This window comes from Triturus cristatus, chromosome 6 (genome assembly GCF_964204655.1).
Source record: "Triturus cristatus chromosome 6, aTriCri1.1, whole genome shotgun sequence".
Lineage (NCBI taxonomy): Eukaryota > Metazoa > Chordata > Amphibia > Caudata > Salamandridae > Triturus > Triturus cristatus.
The window spans coordinates 61,105,067-61,123,795 of NC_140589.1; the positions used below are offsets into that span (position 1 = coordinate 61,105,067).

Consider the following 18,729-nt stretch of genomic DNA (forward strand, 5'->3'; position numbering starts at 1 on the left):
ACAATGGGCACCCCAGCAAAAAGAGCCATGGAAGTAGACATGGCCCTTGTGGAGTGGGCACGGACCGTTGTTCTCAACGGACGTCCTGCCTGTTGGTGACAGAAAGAAATGGCCGAAGAAATCCAGCGGGAAATGCTCTGTTTTGTGAGCGGAAGCCCTCTTCGAGGTCTGCTGTAGGCTATGAATAGCTGATTTGATTTACGAAAAGATTTCGTTCTCTCAATGTAAAATTTCAAGCAACGTTGAATGTCTAGTGAATGTAGAGTTCGTTCCGCCACTGTTTGTGGATTTGGGAAGAATGATTGTAAAACAATAGGTTCGTTGAGGTGGAAGTGAGATGGAACCTTGGGAATGAAAGCTGGATTTGTGCGGAGAAGGACTCTATCCTTTTTGAATTGCAGGAATGGGTCCTGGATAGAGAATGCTTGGAGCTCTCCCACTCGCCTTGCCGAGGTAAGAGCTAGTAGAAGTGCCACCTTCCAGGAAACAAATTTAAGGTCAGCTCTGTGGATGGGCTCAAACGGGTGCTTCATTAGTTGAGCTAGAACTATGTTAAGGTGCCAGGCCGGTGGAACAGGCTTTACTGGAGGGAATGTGCGAAACAGTCCTTTCATGAATTGCTTTATGAGTCTATGAGACCATAAAGAGGGGCCGGAAGAAGATCTTCTGAAACGTGAGATTGCAGCTAGGTGAACTTTAATGGAGGCATGAGCAAGACCAGATTCTGCCAGATGTAAAAGGTAGGGTAAGACTTGTCCTGGGGTGGAAGAGAAAGGATGCAACTTATTCGTCTTACACCAGATACAGAATCTTTTCCACTTGAGTGAGTAGGTCTTGTTGGTACTATCTGCTCGAGCCCGAGCTAGAATTCGTCTGCAGTCTGGAGGAATGTCTAGGCCCCGAAACTCTCTGAACTCAGGAGCCAAGCTGATAACCTGAGAGAGGCTAGATCCGGATGTTGAATCTGCTGATCGCTGAGCGTCAGAAGAGATGGAAACGTTTTCAGTCTGATAGGAGGTTCCTGGGAGAGGAGGTGAAGTTCCCAGAACCAGTGTTGGCGTGGCCAAGCTGGGGCTATCAATATCAAAGTGCAAGGTTCCGCCTTCATCTTCCGTAGTACCCTGGGGATCAGGGGAAATGGCGGAAAGGCGTATGCAAAGACGTTGCACCATGCTATTGATAAGGCATTCCCCAGGGATCCTGGTTGGGGATGCCAGCTTGCAAAGTATTGGCATTTGGCGTTGCGTTGGGTGGCGAATAGGTCCAGCTGAGGTGTGCCCCATTGGGCGAAGATATTGTTGAGGACCTGCTGATCCAGTTCCCACTCGTGGCACGCTGCCTGCCTCCTGCTTAGATAATCTGCCAACACATTGTGGGTGCCTGGAACATAATCTGCTCGGAGAGAGATGTTGTGGCGGAGCAGCCAGTTCCAGATTTTCTGCGATTCGCGCGAAAGTGTCAGTGAACGAGTCCCTCCCTGCTTGTTCAGGTAGTGCATTGTCGTGGTGTTGTCTGTCCGGACAAGCACTACTGAGTTCTTTATCCTCGGGAGGAAAGCCACTAGAGCTAGGTAGACTGCTCGGAGCTCTAAAAGGTTGATATGAAGCATTTTCTCCGAAAGGGACCACTTTCCGCTTATCTGTAGCTCCTGAAGGAAAGCTCCCCAGCCTTCCAAGGAGGCGTCCGTGGTGATTATATGAGGAGTAGCAGGAAGCAAGAAAGGCAAGCCTTGCGAAAGGTTCTTGGGGCGAACCCACCATTGCAGAGCCTGTTTGATCGCCGGGGTTACTTGGATGACGTCGTCGAAAGACCCTGTACACTGGATCCACTGGTTCGACAGAGCCTCTTGTAGGGGTCGCATCCGTAAGCGGCAATGTGGGATTAATAGAATGCAGGAGGACATCATCCCGAGGAGGGATTTGAAGAGGCGCACCGAGAGTGTCTTTCTTGTCATTACCTGGAGTGCCAGAGATTGAAGTTTGTCCTGGCGTTCCTGTGACGGGAATGCTTTCCTGTGGATGGTGTCTAGTGTGGCTCCCAAAAATTGCATGCATTGGGATGGTTGCAGGACAGATTTGTCGTGGTTGAGAGTGAGCCCCAGTGACTCGAAGAGTGTCAGACAAGAGTTGGAAGATCTTATCACGCCTTCTTGTGATGGGAACTTGATAAGCCAGTCGTCTAAATACGGGAAGACTTGGTGGTGGAAACGGCGTAGGTACGCCGCCACTGGTGCTAGGCATTTGGTGAAAATGCGTGCCGCCGATTTGAGCCCAAATGGCAGAACCCGAAACTGGTAATGCCTGCCCGCCACCATGAAACGCAGGAACTTCTTGTGGTTGCGGTGTATTGGGACATGAAAATAGGCGTCTTGAAGGTCCACCGACACCATGTAGTCGTTTGCGTTGAGTAAATGCAAAACCTCCTGTATGGTAATCATTCGAAACGACTGTTTTTTCAGAAATTTGTTGAGATTTCTGAGGTCCAATATGGGTCTCCATTTTTTCTCTTTCTTTCGGATGAGAAAGAAATGGGAGTAGAACCCTCTCCCTCGTTGGCTTAGGGGAACTTTCTCTATAGCTCCCTTTAGAAGCATAATCTTTATTTCTTGGAGTAATGGGCGTAGGTTTTTGTGAGCCCTTTGGCGGGGAGGAGTTTGAGGAGGAATTTGTATGAATTCCAGGGAATGGCCGAATTGTATTAATTGGAGGACCCATCGGTCCGTAGTTATCGTTTGCCAATTTTTGAGAAAATGGGAGATTTTTCCGCCAATCTTGTAGGGTGGAGACAAGTTTGAGACCGGCTGCATCTGGAAGTCATTGCCGCCGCGCGGCACCCTTTTGTCTTCCTCCTCTGTTACGAAAGGAAGTTTTGTGGTAAGACGACTGTTGTCGCTGCTGAGATTGTGGACGGTACTGCTGGGAAGAGGAGAAAGAGGAACGCTGTTGAAAGTCTCCTCTGGAGGAAGTCTGACCTCTTCCTCTTGACCCACGAAAGGAAGGGTTCCGAGATTGCAGAGACCCCAGGGCTCTGGCAGTATCTGTATCTTTTTTGATACCTTGCAATGCCTCGTCAATAAGAGAACCGAATAGAAGCTGGCCATCATAAGGCATGTCCAGGACTTTTGTCTGGACCTCCGGCCTGAAAGAAGTTGCCTTGAGCCAACCCTGGCACCGGAGAACAGCCGCACCAGCCAGCTGTCTAAAACCTGTGGAAGCAATATCCATTGCACAGTCTATCAGTTCCGTGGCAGATCGTTCACCCTCCAACAGAATCTTCCTTGCCTCTTCTTTTAAGTCAGAAGGCAAATCCGCTAGATATGGGGCAATGTCCGCCCACATTTGTCGGTTGTACCGTCCCAATAGTGCAGTAGCGTTGGAGGCACGCACTGTCAAGGCTGACATAGAGGAGAAACGTTTCCCTATGTTATCCATACGTCGCCCTTCTTTATCCGGCGGAGCTGTCAACAGCGCAGCTGGGTTGTTTGACCTCCTCTGCGCAGCCTGAGTGATAACCGAGTCCGGCTTTGGATGGCCTGTAAGACAAACCGGAGCCGTGTCCGGAGCTTTATATTTCTTGTCCAGGCGTGGTAGAACCGGTGGCACTGATGAAGGGTTCTGCATTATCTTTATGCCCTGGTCCCAAATATAATCAATTATCGGAATTGCCCGGACGGACTTCTTGAAGGGTTCCTTAAAGTCATATAAGAAACAGTCTTGTTGATGCGAAGGCATCGGGATCTGGAAGCGCTGGGCCGCTCTTTCAATGATGTTGTGGAAACCGCCGATGTCGTCGGGCGGTGAGTCGGCTGTGGTAGGGACAGGCGAAACAGGAGCCGGAAGGATGTAATCGTCCCATTCATCTTGTTGGGATTGGACGTCCTGGAGTTCTCCTTCCTCAGGTTCCTCCTCCTCCTCCTCGTCGTCCGTGGTGGGCCGAGGCGAAGGTGCCGTCCTCTCCAAAAGCAGTGGAGGCGGTCGTGGCCGTGGAGTGGAAGGCCCCGAAGGCATCGGTGGAGGTGCCGGAGTCGGAAAACGCTGCTTATAGTCCGTTATTAAGAGCTGAAGGTCTGTGACCAAGGCTGCCGGTAGACACACCATGGAAGGTGGAGGCGGCATGTATTCTTGATGAGGAACCTCCTCATAGTCCTGGGGATTGTCTTCGTAATCCGAGACATCCTGGTACTTTACATGGAGCTGTGATGGACTAGTCGCCGCAGAAAAGAGACTAGCGTCGTCCGAATCCTCCTCTTCAAAGAGGCAAGGTTGAGACCTTACTGGGCGAAGTGAGGGCCGGAGTTAATGCACGCTTGGTTATTTGTACATGCACAAATGTACTCTGGTCGTCCGTGTCCATACCCCTCAAGGGGCTCGATGGTATAGCTGTAACCGACGTTACAGGTATCAATGCCGTCGACGGGATCGTCGTCGGGGTCGTCGTCAACGACGAGGATGATGAAGACGGTCTCCTCGTCGACGATGACTTCGACGACGGCGTCGACGGTGATATTCTCGTCGACGGTACCCTCGTCGTCGACGGTGTCTTCGTCGTCGGTGTCTTCGTCGACGATGTTGTCGTCGACGATGATGAAGCTCTCGTCGACGGTGTCGTCGTCGACCCTCCCGTCGACAGCTTACTCGACGACGACTTTTTTATGGCTAACGTCGACGGAATTGTCTTGCCTGCCGTCGACGATGGAGTTGTCGTCGTCGAGGACATGGAATGGGATGTCATCGTCGATAGAGTCGTCGTCGACGATGTAACTGAAATCGCTGTCGAAGGAGATTTCTCGTCGACGCTACTGTCGACATTGTTGTCGTCGACGAGGTGGCAATAGGCTTTTTGAAGGTGTGGGGCATCACCTTAGGAGACGAGCTCCCTGGAACAGGCGAATCATGGACCTCTGAAGACTTTTTCTGCGTCTTCTTTTGAGGTGGCTGCGACGAAGGGCCCGGCGATGCCACCCTTGGTCTTTTAGATGAGGAGTGAGACGCAACTGAGGAACTCTCACTCTCCTCAGAGGACACCACATCCTCCTTGTCCTTTAGCCTTTGCAGCCAGATTAAAAGGCGCCCCTCTCGGTCTTTCAAGGTCTTAGAAGAGAAAGTCCGACATACCTTGCAGTCCTTAGAACTGTGACTGGGATAGAGGCAATACAAGCAGTCCTTGTGTTGGTCGTCGATATGTAGCCTCTTCTTTCCGCAAGAGGCGCAGGGCCTGAATAAACCCTTCTTAGGTGTATCAGCCATGCTGAAAATCCAGAAAGTTGAGAAGAAATACTGTCAAATTCAAAGAAATGAGCAGAGCTCAGTGGAGACTCCCTTAGCACGACGTGCGGTAGAAAATCTGAGGGACTAGAGCTCCTACCAGGAAGGTTCTAGAGGGTGGTGTTAGCTGATTGGCTCTGGCCAAAATGTGGTCCTTTTTACATAAGGACGTGGATAGCTTACTAAGCTAAGGCCTCTGAGGCCTAGGGCTGTCTTATGTCTTCTGGACATTACTTTGTTATTTACCGGTGACTCCCATTCCCGACGACGGGGAATGATTCAGGCATGTGAATCTATGAAAGATACCCTAATACTGGATAAACTCGCCACTTTTCCCAGGTAGCCGGTCCCACGTCTCTCGTCGCCTCCACGGATCTCAGCTCGGCTGTGGATGTGGATTAGGGTCGGAGAAGTCTGGAAGTCAAGGCTCTGGTCGGGCTCTGCAGTCGGTCCCTCGTAGAACTTTAGCAAAGCAAAGGGTAGTCTCTTGATGGTGCCTGTTTGCACAGGGTAGCCACTCCTTGGCCACAAGGGAGATTCTTGAGTCTTCTTCTTTTGTCGAATGTCGAAGGTCCAGACTTTCTGTTCAAGTTGCAGGTTCAGGATAATCTCCTCTCCTGGGGCCCAGCTACCACTCTTATACTAATCTGCGGGGCTGGGTTGCCGGCTAGGTCACGCCTTATGGGTGGGACCTGGGAGGGGGGGTGGTTACACCCCCTTCCCTTTGTCCAGTTTCGCGCCAGGAGTGGGGCTGGAGTGCCCCAGCACCGGTTTGAACTGGACTATGCATGGGACACCTTGTGTGCCCCAGGCATGTCTCATTCCTTTCAGCTCTCCCTGCCCCAATACACTAAAGTCTGTCTGGGGAGGTGCTAGCACCTCCCCAAGCAGGAAACCTATTGTCCAAGCCTCCCTTGCCGGGATCACACCCAGCAGCAGGAGGTCAGACTCGTGTCTGTGGCAGCAGCATCCGTTTTGTGATGCTGAGGCTTTGGTTAGAGTTAAACAGCAAAGTAGGATTTTAACATGTCTCTCCCTCTAGAAGGCGGGAATAATATCCTCATCACCAGAAATGGTATGGGGGTATTATTCCAAAGTGTTAGACACCTTACACGACATGTTTTGATAAAGCCAAACCATAGTTACCATAACCGTTTAAGATTATAAGGTACTTTAAGAGTATATGGTAGGCTATATCATCGAACAGCTATAAGGACATGGTTCCGAAAGCTGCAGACAGGCTCAGCTCATGCTAGAGCACCATCTCACATGTTACCAAGCACTCTGCCTCCAGGATTGTTAAGGTCTGCCATAGGAGTGGCTGACAGGTACACATGTGTCTATTTTAAGGGTAGATATAGGTATACTATATCTAAGCAAGGGGTGATTACACGACCTTGCCCCAGCTGAGTGATCAGCCAGTTGTGTCTGATTGGAAGGCCAGACCAGGGGTGGCATAATACATGCTGCAGCCCCTGGGAGGCCTAGGGTACCTATGCCCTGGGTACCTAGGGTACACTGTACAGGGTCCAATAAGGTGATCCTTACCAATTGGGAATGTACCTAGGGTACATGGAGTCCATTTTAAAGAGAGAGCAGACAGCCTGAGACCCTGAATGGCAGGATCTCAGGCCAACTAAGTCGAAAAACCAGCTAGACACTAGGCAAAAAGTTGGGGGTAACCATTGTGAGAAGTTGGCCTGATGTATGATGTCACTAGTTATAGTGTACACCTTATATCAGTCCAAATACCCTTATGGTGATTGGTTGTAAAGTCAACCTTATAGACCAGCTATCCTAGTGGTAGCATGGACAAGAGCAGTCTTAGGCTAAACTCTGAATGGCATGTGAAGCCAGCTGTGATACCATATATAATCCCTTGAATACCAAATGAAAGGACACCACAACAGATATATATATAAAATAAAGTGTATTTATTCTAGTCAAACCCTCAGCACTCTTTATGAGTTTAGAGGTAAGTACAACACAGTCTTATTAATGCATACAGTAAGTCACACAGGTAAGTAATACAGTTAGGCCCTAGGGGCCACGCAAACCATATACTAAGTAAGTGGTATAAGAACCACTGTCACGGAAATAGAATAGGCCTAGGCCTAGGGAATCGCTGGGGCTACACTACACTAGCGTTAGTTAGGAAGTGGGAGGCCCACGGGATTCGTGTGCAGAGTGGAAACACTCACGCGTAATGCGTAAAAGTCAATAGCAATGTTACAGTTTAGAAATAGATAGATTTAGGACACTTCCGGAGTAGCTAGGAAGTTGAGACTTGAAAACTAGACACTAGGATAGTCACTATCCTGATGAGCACCGGAGTACCCAAGTTACCTAGCCCACAGGCTGCGGGTGCATAGGGGTGAAGATGCGTCGTTTTCGTCGTCGACTCCTATGGATGCCTGAAGAAAGATGCTGACAGGCAGTCAGGAGAGAGTGTCCGGTGGATCCCAAGGCTGGGATCAAGAAGAGAAGAAACCTGCAAGCAGAAGGGACAGAGTCAAGGTCACTAGCCAGTGACCACGTGGAACCAGGAAGGAACCAGGCGATGTCGTGAAGAGTTGCAGGTGAAGGTGAAGCTTGTCGCTGCAGCCAGGAGGACCAGGAAGCGTCGAGGACGACCAGGACCAGGAGGCGAGCTGTCCCACGAAGGCTCTTGCTGTCGGCGGCGTCGAAGTTGGACTAGGACTCACCAAGCCTTGGCAAGCGGAACCCACGAAGAACAAGGGACTTGCTTCTGGTGCAGACCAGGAAGGTCTGGGGTGCTTCTTCTTTGCAGAGAAGCGGGAGCCAGTCTGGAGGAGCCAAACCAGCGCAGAAGATTTCAGGGAGCGTCGTCACAGAGGCCACTAGCCAGCGGGCAAGCAACCGGACAGACGCGGCAAGCAGGAAAATGCTGAAGGGCCCCACGCAGGACTCGTGGAGTGTGGGGGGCTGATCTTCGGTGCAGTTGGTGCTTGGGGTTGGGGCTTCTCAATCCCCGGTGCACAACTTCGAGGGTACCTCAAAAGCTGCGCTGTAAGTTACTAGCCACTTTTCCCAGGTAGCCGGTCCCACGTCGCTCGTCGCCTCCACGGATCTCAGCTCTGCTGCAGATGTGGATGAGGGTCGGAGAAGTCTGGAAATCAAGGCTCTGGTCGGGCTCTGCAGTCGGTTCCTCGTCGAACGTTTCACAAAGCAAAGGGTAGTCTCTTGATGGTGCCTGTTTGCACAGGGTAGCCACTCCTTGGCTACAAGGGAGATTCTTCAGTCTTCTTCTTTCGTCGAATGTCGAAGGTCCAGAGTTTCTGTTCAGTTTTGCAGGTTCAGGATAATCTAAAGTCTTGAGGCCCAACTCCCACTCTTATACTAATCTGGGGGGCTGGGATACCTGCTAGGTCACGCCTTATGGGTGGGACCTGGGAGGGGGTGGTTACACCCACTTCCCTTTGTCCAGTTTCGCGCCAGAGCTGGGGCTGGAGTGCCCCAGCGCCGGTTTGAACTGGACTATGCAAGGAACACCTTGTGTGCCCCAGGCATGTCTCATTCCTTTCAGCCCACCCTGCCCCAATACACTAAAGGCTGTCTGGGGAGGTGCTAGCACCTCCCCAAGCAGGAAACCTATTGTCCAGGCCTCCCTGGCTGGGATCACTCCCAGCAGCAGGAGGTCAGACTTGTGTCTGTGGCAGCAGCATCCATTTTGTGATGCTGAGGCTTTGGTTAGAGATAAACAGCAAAGTATGATTTTAACATGTCTCTCCCTCTAGAAGGGGGGAATAATATCCTCATCACCAGAAATGGTATGGGGGTATTATTCCAAAGTGTTAGACACCTTACACGACATGTTTTGATACAGCCCAACCATAGTTACCATAACCGTTTAAGATTATAAGGCACTTTAAGAGTATATGGTAGGCTATATCATAGAACAGCTATAAGGACATGGTTCCGAAAGCTGCAGACAGGCTCAGCTCATGCTAGAGCACCATCTCACATGTTACCAAGCACTCTGCCTCCAGGATTGTTAAGGCCTGCCATAGGAGTGACTGATAGGTACACCTGTGTCTATATATAAGGTAGGTATAGGAATACTACACCTAAGCAAGGGGTGATTACACGACCTTGCCCCAGCTGAGTGATCAGCCAGTTGTGTCTGATTGGAAGGCCAGACCAGGGGTGGCATAATACATGCTGCAGCCCCTGGGAGGCCTAGGGTACACCTATGCCCTGGGTACCTAGGGTACACTGTACAGGGTCCAATAAGGTGATCCTTACCAATTGGTTATGTACCTAGGGTACATGGAGTCCATTTTACAGAGAGAGCAGACAGCCTGAGACCCTGAATGGCAGGATCTCAGGCCAACTAAGTCGAAAAACCAGCTAGACACTAGGCAAAAAGTTGGGGGTAACCATAGTCAGATATCCACCTTCCTACAACCATAGTCAGATATCCACCTTCCTACAGATGCCATGACAAACAAATACATTAAGGGGCATATTACTTCTCAAACTTTCACACAGCATAGCAAGCCCCCTTGCTGCACTGTGTGAACGGGAAAGGGTGGGAATGTGCCATTCTTAAAAAATGTTTTAAACATATTTTATTGCCTTTTACATTCCACAGTGCTCATGTGATTTCTGCAGTACACTTACATATTCCATATAATTTTCTTTGTCACGTATTACATACATTTGCTGTACAAAAAATTTGAGAGCTCCATAGCGCATTACAATTAAGGCTAGAACCATTGTCCAGTATGTGGCTGTGTAAACATTGTCCCCTTCCTACCTTTCCCCAACAACTCCCCACCCTCCCATGCGCTGCTGTTCCCTATGATATTGTGAGATATCTTTCTGAGTTGCACTGTGATCCTGTAACCTGTACATCCATAGCATGCGGGTCCTCCCTGTCAATCTTGGAGAGCCCACCCGTTATGGACTCCTCTCGCCTAGTTCTTGCTCCAGTCCCTCTTCTTGGTCCAGCCCCTCAGGGCTCCCCTGTCTGAATGCTCCCCTGAGGTGGCATATTCAGATTCTTGATTAGCATTTTTCATTTCCTCCAGCATTACCTCCCAAACTCGCGCTCTCTCAATCCTACCTATGCCTCTTCTCGCATTCCTAAGCTGGATTCTGCCTTTGCTGCTTGCCAATTTCTCCAGCTCTTGCTTCCATCTATGGAGGCTGGGGCCATTCGGTGCTTTTCATCTACTGTTTATTTCTCTTTGCCAGTATGAATGCACGGTCTTGAAATTTATCGGTAGCTTTAGACTTAGCTGTGTGAGGGAACATGTTTAGTAAAACATGTTCTGGCATGCGCGGTACTTCCCTGTTTATAATTCGCGCCACTTCGCTTGTGACTTCCTGCCAGTAGTTCTCTAAAGATTTGCAACTCCCCATCATGTGCATTCAATTCGTTCCCTTTTCTCTGCATCGTGGGCATTCCGCATCTTCCCCGTGGGAAAACCGGTGAATCCTGTCTGGGGTAATGTATGCCCTATGTAGAAGCCAATCAGGCTGAACCTCGTGTTTCGAGAGACCATGGTGGTCTGTTGTATGTTTTCCCAGTCCTTGTCCTCTAATGGTCTGCTCAGGTCCTCCACCCATTTAGTCCGCAATTCCTCGAGCGAGTGCGTAGTCACGTATGATGGCCCTGTATAGACACAAGACAGTCTTTATGGTGCCCCCGCCAGTCCTATGTATTCACAGGTGGCATGTGTCGGTGGCTCTGTCATCCCTGCGCACCAATGTCTTCGCATTGCTACAGTGACTGTCCCGTAGAGCAAGAAATGCCCCTAGGGGATATCCCATTCTGTGCTGAAGTCCTCAAAAGTGAGCAATTCCCCATCCCTGTACAAGTCTCCAATCTTTGTCATCCCTGCTTGTTCCCCCTCTTCTATCCTCCCCCACTGCCCCCTGGAATGTGCCATTCTTAACATTATATGGGGCATTCCTGTCCTTTCCTTGTGCAGGTGCACAAACTGCTGCCTAGTGCCAACGCAGGCAATCTTGTACCATCGTGTATTGGTGCCTGTGTTGCAGACAGGATTATTTTTGTGCAGAAAGATGCACGTTCATGCTCAAACTATCCTCTAAAGCATATTTCTCTTTCTATGTGTGCTGCAGAGTGCAGCGCACTTACAAAGAGGAAAAGACTAGGAGGTAAAAATATATTTCTCTTCATTATGCCTCACCTGGGAAGGCATATGATTTTGATGCATTCCCAGGTGTACGAGTAATGGTAAATCTGGGAATGCGGCAGAATCCATGGGTGGATGCCTGTAAACACCCACGCTCAACCCAAGGAGCATCTCCTTGAGGCAGAGTAATGCAAAGCAGTGATTTGAGCTGCACTACGTTACTCTAGATATATCAAGCCACGCAGTACCTCACAAGGTGGCCTTGCGTGGTTTGATACATCTGACTTAGCAGTTGCGTCGCCCTTGCGTTCTATTGCGTGGCGCAAGGGCAACAATTAATTTGACCCTAAATACACTACAATAGTTGCATACATCATAGAATAATCTGTGGTGTTATATCTTACCTCCGTTTGTAATAGCAAATCTTCCATGGGAATGGGACCATCTTCTGGCAAACTGATTAACACTGTTTCTGATATGTTCTTTATAACAACATAAATATGCATTTCACATATATCAGTCACCTACACAAAAAAAAAACAACATGGTTTATTTTGAAAGCATGCTCAATTTCATTAAATATATATAGATAATTATAGGCATATAAGATACTTTTCAAACATACATAGAAATTAACTACCAATTTTTATCTAGAGATGCAAAATCAAAAATAGGTGACATGACGTTATTAGCCTTATTGTTAATCCTAGCCTGTAGTTGCTCTTCTTTTCCTTATTCTGCGACCCAGTTGTATGGCAGAAAACGACTTTTAAAAGCTATTAATATGGATCTGTGCGTGATTAGTAGCAGGCCTGTAGCTATAAACAGGCACATTCCCTTTCTCCTGGTAACCGGGCTATATCCACAGTTTTCTCAAAGTAAACATGGATAAACCCCATAGGTTTAGATCTGTTGAGTGGAAAGTGCTCCCTCATTGCTGAGTTAATACGCTTGAGCCCGTGGTAGTGTGTATTGGTGACCAAATGAACGCAGTAATGACGCCATGTTAGAAATAGGGTTTCTGGTTGTCAGAGTGTGCATCCTGTACAAGTAGGAACCATCATCCTAGTTGGGGTAAGTCAGACACTTAGAGATTACACTGTACTCACCCTCTTATAGCTTGCCACAGAGCAGACAGGCTTATCTAAAGAAGCAATGTGTAAAGTATGTGTAGGTAGCATGGTTACCCCCACTTTTTACCTGGGGTCAGTGTGTTTTTGATTTAGTCTGCTTTGATCCTGCTAATCAGGAATCCAGCAACTGTCCTCTCTCCCCTAAATTGGTTCTGGTAAATACTTTGGTACCAACACAATTGGCTACTTGTGTACCATTGTAAGTCCGTAGTATATGATACTAAGGTACCCAGGGCATAGGTATACCGGGGTCTCCCATGGGATTAAGCATGTATTGTGCCATCCTTGGGAGTCCACTTAAACTGTGACTACAGGCCTTCCATTGCAGCCTGTTTGAGGTGGTTCTTGCACCTCTAGCGACAAGTATAAGTTTCCTTATATCTGAGGTCGCTAGACTTAAAACATATAAGCCACCCCTATGGCAGGCCTTTCAGTTCTGAAGGTAGGGTGCTTGGTTACAAGTGTGAGGGTGCCCCTGCATGATCAAGACACCCGGACAAACCCCGGAGTCGATTGTCCAGGCTTTGTAAGTGCAATTAGTAATTTTAATCATTTTAATACATATAGTGGATATCAGTCATTATGAGGTGCCTAACTATATAGTGACTGCACCGAACCTGGTCATGTTTGGTAGTAAACATGTTGGAATCGCACCCCAACACCAATTCCAGTACTGGAAGCATGATCCTATGTACTGGGGGGCTCCCTTGGGTACCCCCTTGTACTCCCAGTTAGTCTTTCACATTCTGACAGCAAGCTAGTGCTTCTGCCAACTACAGACATGATTCTGCCCTCCAGCTGCTGAGCCAAGCTCAGGCAGGGTAAGGCACAACAATAGATTTCCTGTCCCAGGGAGGTGTGACCACCTTCCGGACATGACTTAATGATTTTGGCTGGGGTGGGGGCACTTGCCAGCACCACCAGACTGTTTTGAAGGCACATTTAGTGCCATCCTTGCATAGTCCAGTTTGAAACAGTTCAGGGGAGACCTTGGTTCCCGCTCTGATGCAAAACTGGACCAAGGACATGGGATTATCCTCCCATCTGACCAGTCCCTCCTCTGCGAGGGACCCTTGAGTTATCTTAACCCCCTTCCTAGTTTATTTAAGGGCTTATATATGGAGGGGTCCTCAGATTCGTCATGGGACAAGACTTAAGAGGGAAACCAAGTCACTATTTGACCATCGGGACACTTGTACTTCGCTGGACTTTGCCTGTAACCGAGACTGCGTCAAGGAAGACTCCTGCTGATCCTCGTCTTGCTGTTCTGCAAGCCTTCTTCGTTGTCCGTGTCTTTGCTTCATCCAGGATCTTAAACAGACCTGTGGGCATCAAGGACATTGGAAGAAATCGCCCTTGGAATAAAGGAGTCACTCCTCTGCATCTGCAGACATCGCAACAAAGCTGACCCATCTGCTGCTCCTGATAGTCCGAGTGGACCATCTGGCCTCCGAATTCAGTAGGTCTGGCTTACATTGCAGCATATGATGTGGATGCAATGACCAGTGAAGTAGGTCAGGAAACTACCACTGCTGTGGCCACTCTGGAGCGATGACGATCATCTTGGCTTTTGCATTGGAGAGCTTGATCAGGACTGCTAGGATCAGGGTAATCGGTGGAAAGGCGTAAAGAATTCCCCGAACAGTTGATCCATAGGGCATTCCCCAGTGTCTCTGGTTGGTATTATCTGGATGTGAAGCTGCACATTTTTTGTTTTCCGCTGTGGCGAAGGGGTTGATAAAAGGGGTGCCCGCCAAGCGGAAGATACTTTGAACAACTTATTCGTGCAAAACCCACTTGTGATTTTTGTTGAGAGCTCTGCTGAGAGTGTCTGCTTAAACGTTATAGACGCCTTGGAGGTAAGTTGCTATTACCTCCATGTTCCTTCCTGGCTAAGAGCCAATAACAAATTGTCTGGGCCTCTAGTGACAGGGCTCTGGACTGGGTGCCCCCCCCCCTGCTTGTTCAGGAAGTATGTGGTGGTTGTATTGTCTGTCTGTGCCAAGTCCACTGCGACTCCTTAGGATCCTGGATGAAGCACAAAGGGGTCCACCTCCCGACGTCCCTAACTCTGAATATTACAAAACAGAGTGTTAAGGCAATCAGGCGAGGGAAAGGAATTAGGATAGGAACAGCGGGGAAGAGGAGACCTGCAACAGAAGAATACACGTGATTAACACTTAGTCTACACACCTGGACTACACCCATATGGTCTCACTAATCTAGGGTATTACCTAAGGAACCACTCTTCCTGGTTACAACACTGGGACCACTCAGGAAAACACGACTCTCTTGGAAATATGCAGTTTACCTACAATGAGAAGATCAGACAGGTCAACCCACCAGTAAGCCAGCCAACCGGATCTCACACACATGCAGTCCCATACATACCTGTACTCATTCCTTTCCAGCACACAGTAAAGGCGTGTTCCAAAGGGAAGGAGGCTTCTCAGGCTTCCCCCATCAGCCCAATAGGTTCTTGGGCTCAGTAATTCAAAGCACGCCAAAGTAATCCAATCAGCAGGGAAACATTAAACACAAAGCAGGTGTCTCTGTTGTGCGCTAAGGCGCCCCAGAATCTCTAACCTGGAAGCAGGAAGGTGCAAAGCAAAGTAGCGCTTACCTCAGCGCTCTACGTCTCCCCCTCTAGAACCTCGAACTCCAGGATCCCAAAAGGAGAGGGGAGTCTCTAAAAAGCAGGACAGGAGAGCGCTTACGTCAGCGCTCTCTACTGTCTGTCCTTGAAGCAATGAATTCCACCGGAGGGCCAGGCGCAGCTCCCAGGTTACACAGTGCTTCCAACAGCACTGGTTTGCTGAACGTGTTTGCAACCCCGAGCAAACACCACGTCCAAGTGGCAGAGACGGCAGCGCTTACCTCAGCGTGCGTCTCTGCATCCAATATCCATGTAGCGGCGCTTCCTTCAGCATCGGCTTCCTCCGGAGGGTGCAACGGAGGGAGTCTCTAAATCCGGCGTCTCGGACTTGCAGAAGCCATGAATCCTCACGGCTCTGCATAGACAGGATTACGCGCGCGGCGTCCTCGCGCCGCCTGACTATGACGAGGAGGCCCTGCCCATCCAGCGGCGGGTGTCTGGGATTTGTAGTAGACACTCCGAGCCGCGGTAGGCGCCTAGCATCGGCGCCTGACAGTCTGAACAAGCAGGGTGTCAGTAGTAAATGATGGGTGAAAAAGGATAAGTTAATTATCTGTAATCCTAGTTCTCTTCCAGGGCTATACTCATCAGTCATAAGCACTGAATAGTCCCCCCCCCATCCCCACCCACATGCGGGGCCCCCGGAGCACTAACACATGTATATAAATATGCAGCCCAACCATAAGATCAGGGTCAAATATGCCAATATTGCTTTGTATTTTTCATTTGAAACATCCAAAAAAACATGTAAAATAACATTTTATAACACAGAGAAAATGTACCTCCAACTTGTTTTTGAACATTGCCCTTATTTTCAAAGGAAAAAAACAAGGTGATAGCAGGCAGATTAGCATAGAAGGCTGCATATAGAACACTGAGAAAAAACTGGTTCCGTGCCTTTAAGACCTTCAGGACCTCTAGGCTCCCATCATGCCCCACAGGGGACAGTTAGGTCAGGTCTTTTTGACGTTTTATTACATTTTAATCATAACATGAGTAACAGGCATTTCATTATAGACATGGTATTTGTCCGGGGAGGAGGAAGGGTTGCTTATGACTTTGAGCATACCTCTGGAAGAGAACTAGGATTACAGGTAAGTAACTTATCCTTCTCTTCCAGGGAATACTCCTCAATAGTCATAAGCACTGAATAGAGCAGCAAGGCCATCCCTGATCCCTGCGGACGGATACCTGAATGTCAAAACCCGTTTCCAACCACTCTTTGACCAAATACATTTCTCAAGGATTCTTGCCCAAACTGAGCATCCACTGGACTATCAGAATCTAAGCAGTAATGGCGGGCAAAAGTGTGGCCTGAGCACCATGTCGCTGCTTTACATATCTCTTGGATAGGAACATTCTTAAGCAGAGCTGTAGTAGCAGCTTTACCTCTTGTAGAGTGAGCCCTTGGCTTGCCAGGGAGCTGCTTGTGGGCTAGCCGATAAGATAATGTGATGCAAGACACTACCCATCGAGCGATGGACCTCTTAGATGAGGGGAAGCCAGTGCGTAATGGACCAAAGTTAACAAATAGACGGTTTGACTTTCTTATACCCTTTGATCTATCCAGACAGAATTTCAACACTCTTTTTAGATCCAGAGAATGCAACGCCCTCTCAGGAGGCGTGGTAGGATTAGGAAATAAGGTGGGAAGAGTGATTAACTGATTAATGTGAAAATCTGAGATCACTTTAGAAAGGAAACACGGGTGAGTTATTAGCACCACATTGTTAGGATGGAAAACAATATAAGGCTCTGTAGAGCATAATCCCTGAATCTCGCTCACCCTGTGAGTAGAGGTACTTGTCACTAGAAAAGCAGTCTTCCAAGATAGGTGCCGTAACAAAGCTTTATGAATTGGTTCAAATGGGGGCCCCATTAACTTAGAGAGGACTATATTCAGTTCCCAGGCAGGAGAGGGTTACCGAACTGTAGGTCTGATATAGCGAAGTATAACAGATAAGGTAAGATTACCTGTTCTTGACCCAGGACAGGGTCATGACCATTAGCTGTACACCATAGATAGAATCGCTTCCATTTGAAAGCATATAACTTTCTCGTCGAAGGCCTTAACGCTTCCTTCAAGAACTGCATACAGTCTTGCGAGAGGCCTAAGGGTCTGTATTGCAGGAACTCAGGAGCCATGCTGTCAATCTCAGTGACGGTAGGTTGGGATGAAACCCCTTCCCTCCTGACTTGGTCAGTAGATCTGGATGGTATGGCAGGTGAAGAAGGTCCGGGTACCACTACTGGCGAGGCCACTCTGGTGCAATCAGGATCATCTCTGTCCTGACCTGTATAGTTTGTTGATCACCAGAGGTATGAGAGGGACTGCTAGAAAAGCATAGAGTAATCTCTCTGACCAGTCGATCAACAGTGCATTCCCCCTGGAGCCTGTTTAGGCGTATCTGTATGCGAAGACGGGCATTTTGCATTTTCTGCGTCCGGAAACAAGATTGTCTGGCACTCCCCATCTTCGAAAGATGTCTTGAGTTATCTAGTCTTTTAGCACCCAGTCGTGTGCTTCAACAAAGGTTTGGCTTAGGTCGTTCGCTTGTGCATTGAGGGTGCCTGGAAGGTGGACCACAGATATCGACAAGTCTCTCACCAGAAGCCATTTCCAGATCACTTGAGCCTCCAGAGACATGGGTCTGGATCTGGTCCCGCCCTGTTTGTTCAGGTAATACATAATTGTTGTATTGTTCGTCTGAACTAGCAAAGAACTTGACTCGATGGAGGGTAAAAAATGCCTTGAGAGCCAGATGCACTGCTCTGAGTTTGAGCATGTTGATGTGGTAAAGTTTTTCCCTCTTCGCCCACATTCCCTGGATCTGAAGAGATCCCATGTGTGCGCCCCAAACCCTGAAGGGACGCATTAGTGATGAGTCTTTTTGGCTAGTTCCTTCTGGGAAGGGACTCCTTTCATGAGATGAGCCCGTTGCATGCACCATCTTACTGAGATTTTGAATGAGTGAGGTAGAGTTATTGCGTCCTCCCAGCAATTGGAGACCTGAGACCATTGGTCCTCTAGAGCTTGCTGTAGGGGTCTCATCTGGAGCCTGGCTTTCGGAACTATGAATATGCATTAAGCCATTGAGCCCAGCAGAGAGGATACCTGCCTGGCCGTTGGATGAGGTGTTCTCAGGAGAGTCCAACTCTTGTGGAGTATCAATAATCTCTCCTCCAAAGGAAAAGCTTTTGCGTTTGCTGTGTCCAGAGTAGTGCCCAAGTAGTGTAAACTTTGCATTGAATTGAAGGCAGACATTTTGAAGTTGATGCACAGGCCTAACTAATTTAATAGGTGATTGCAGCATCCCAGATGCGCTTACAGCAGGCTGTGGGAGGCACTTTGAGTAACCAATAGTCTAGTTAAGGATGGATGAAGATCTTTTTCATTCTCAGCAAAGCAGCTACCACCACCATGCATTTTGAGAAGGTGCGAGGAGCCGACTTTAGTACAAAAGGCAGGACCTTAAATTGAAAGTGGTCTGATTTGTATCTTGAATCGAAGAAACCTCCCAAGTTTCGAGAGATAGGGATGTGAAAAT

General features: G+C 48.7%; 1 protein-coding gene across 1 annotated transcript in view; it reads right to left on the reverse strand.

Moving 5' to 3' along the window:
- DNAH8 (dynein axonemal heavy chain 8) overlaps window positions 1-18,729 on the reverse strand; it is a 13,985,216-nt gene that overhangs the window by 10,702,466 nt on the left and 3,264,021 nt on the right. The window contains exon 21 of the mRNA XM_085610239.1: window positions 11,797-11,916. Within this exon, the coding sequence (XP_085466365.1) occupies window positions 11,797-11,916 (120 nt within the window). The remainder of the gene's footprint in view (window positions 1-11,796; window positions 11,917-18,729) is intronic.